The sequence below is a fragment of the Miscanthus floridulus genome, chromosome 17, assembly GCF_019320115.1.
Source record: "Miscanthus floridulus cultivar M001 chromosome 17, ASM1932011v1, whole genome shotgun sequence".
In the NCBI taxonomy this organism is placed as follows: Eukaryota; Viridiplantae; Streptophyta; class Magnoliopsida; order Poales; family Poaceae; genus Miscanthus; species Miscanthus floridulus.
The window spans coordinates 60,805,838-60,807,664 of NC_089596.1; the positions used below are offsets into that span (position 1 = coordinate 60,805,838).

At 53.6% G+C, this 1,827-nt stretch overlaps 1 protein-coding gene across 1 annotated transcript; it reads left to right on the plus strand.

Moving 5' to 3' along the window:
• The first annotated feature begins 1,389 nt into the window (after positions 1 to 1,389).
• Positions 1,390 to 1,827, plus strand: LOC136515679 (uncharacterized). Its single transcript, XM_066509204.1, has one exon. It carries the CDS (start codon positions 1,390 to 1,392, stop codon positions 1,825 to 1,827), a length of 438 nt encoding a protein of 145 aa, XP_066365301.1.

The following is a 1,827-nucleotide window of genomic DNA, read 5'->3' on the forward strand; positions in this document are numbered from 1 at the left end:
ACCGACCAGCATCCCAAAATACTCTAGGGAAATAAATCCCGGACTGTGGCTCAAGGATTACCAGCTTGCTTGCCAAGCCGGTGGAGCGGATAGTGATAGTTTCATTATTCGCAACCTCCCATTGTTCCTAAAGGATTTTTTTGTGGGAAAATTCTAGGGCACCTACACGTGCCCTGGGAACCCGTGGAATCTTAAAAACTACCGACAAAAGTCTAGAGAAACTCTTTGTGAGTACATCTAGCGCTTCTCCCGACAGTGCAACGAGCTACCCGACGTCACCGACACCGATGTTATAGGAGCCTTCCTGTCCGGGACCATCTGCGAGTCCCTGGTTCACAAACTAGGACGCAAGAGCCCACGAACCACCAAGGAGCTCATCGACATTACCACTGGCCATGCCTTAGGCGAGGAGGCGGTCGGAGCGATTTTTGACCATCCCAAGGGCAAGGCAAAGCGGGACGAGGACGACAACGAAGGCGCCTCCAACCGCCCCAACAAGAAGAAGAACAAGTAGCGGCATGAGGGCTCGCTTGTGGCCGCTGCTGACTGTAAGGGGGTCGGAAGCCTACCGAGGGTACCCTAGACCACTTTGAGAATCTACTCGAAGGGCCATGCCCGAACACCATGTCTTCCCCGTCAAGCACCTATACAAAGACTATGCCCTCATGAAGCGGTCCCTATCTGGTGGCTCCAATAAGGGGAGCTCTACAAGTGAAGCCACATCGGGATCCTGTAGCGCTGTATCTCCATCAAACAAGGAAAGCAGTTGCTGAGAGATATCCATGGTGGTGTCTACGGGCACCATGCCGCACCTAGGACCTTAGTCGAAAATGTATTCCGATAGGGCTTATACTGGCTGACCGTAGTAGCCGACGCTGAACAGATTATGCGCACTTATGAAAGGTGTCAATCCTACGCTCAGTAGACCCACCTACCGGCCCAAGCACTCCAAACGATCCCCATCATGTGGTTGTTCGTGGTCTGGGGTCTCGATATGGTTGGACCTCTCAAGAGAGCGCCCGGGGGCTATACGCACTTGCTTGTCGCTGTAGACAAGTTTACAAAGTGGATAGAGGCTCGGCCGATCACCGTGATCAAGTCCAAACATGCCGTGCTGTTCTTCCTTGACATCATCCATCGCTTTGGAGTCCCGAAGTCCATTATCATGGACAATGGCATGTAGTTCACTGGGAAAAGTTCCTCCAATTCTGCGATGAATACCACATCCACGTTGATTGGGCCACCATGGCATACCCCCTCACGAACAGGTAGGTCGAGTGCGTGAACGGCATGGTCCTACAAGGCCTCAAGCCTGGGATCTTCAACTAATTGAACAAGTTTGGTGGACGATGGGTCGCAGAGCTCCCCGCGGTGCTCTAGAGCCTGAGGATGACCCCTAGCCGGGCCACCGGCTACACACCCTTCTTTATTGTCTATGGTTCCAAGGCTATCCTCCCGATCGACCTCGACTATGGAGCGTCGAGGGTCAGGGTGTACAACAAGCAGGGAGCTGAGGCATCCCTCGAGGATGCCATGGATCAGCTTGATGAGGCGCATGATGTTGTCGTCCTCTGCTCGGCTAAGTACCAGCAGGCATTATGCCGGTACCACAGCCGTCGGGTGCGGGGTCGGGCCTTCAACGTCGAGGACTTGGTACTCTGCCTCATCCAGAGCAACAAAAACTGTCATAAGCTCTATCCGCCATGGGAGGGACCATACGTCATCGCAGAAGTGCTCCGACCCGGCACCTACAAGCTCAAGACCATCGACGACAAGGTCTTCATCAACGCATGGAACATCAAGCAGCTACGTCCTTTTTACCCTTAG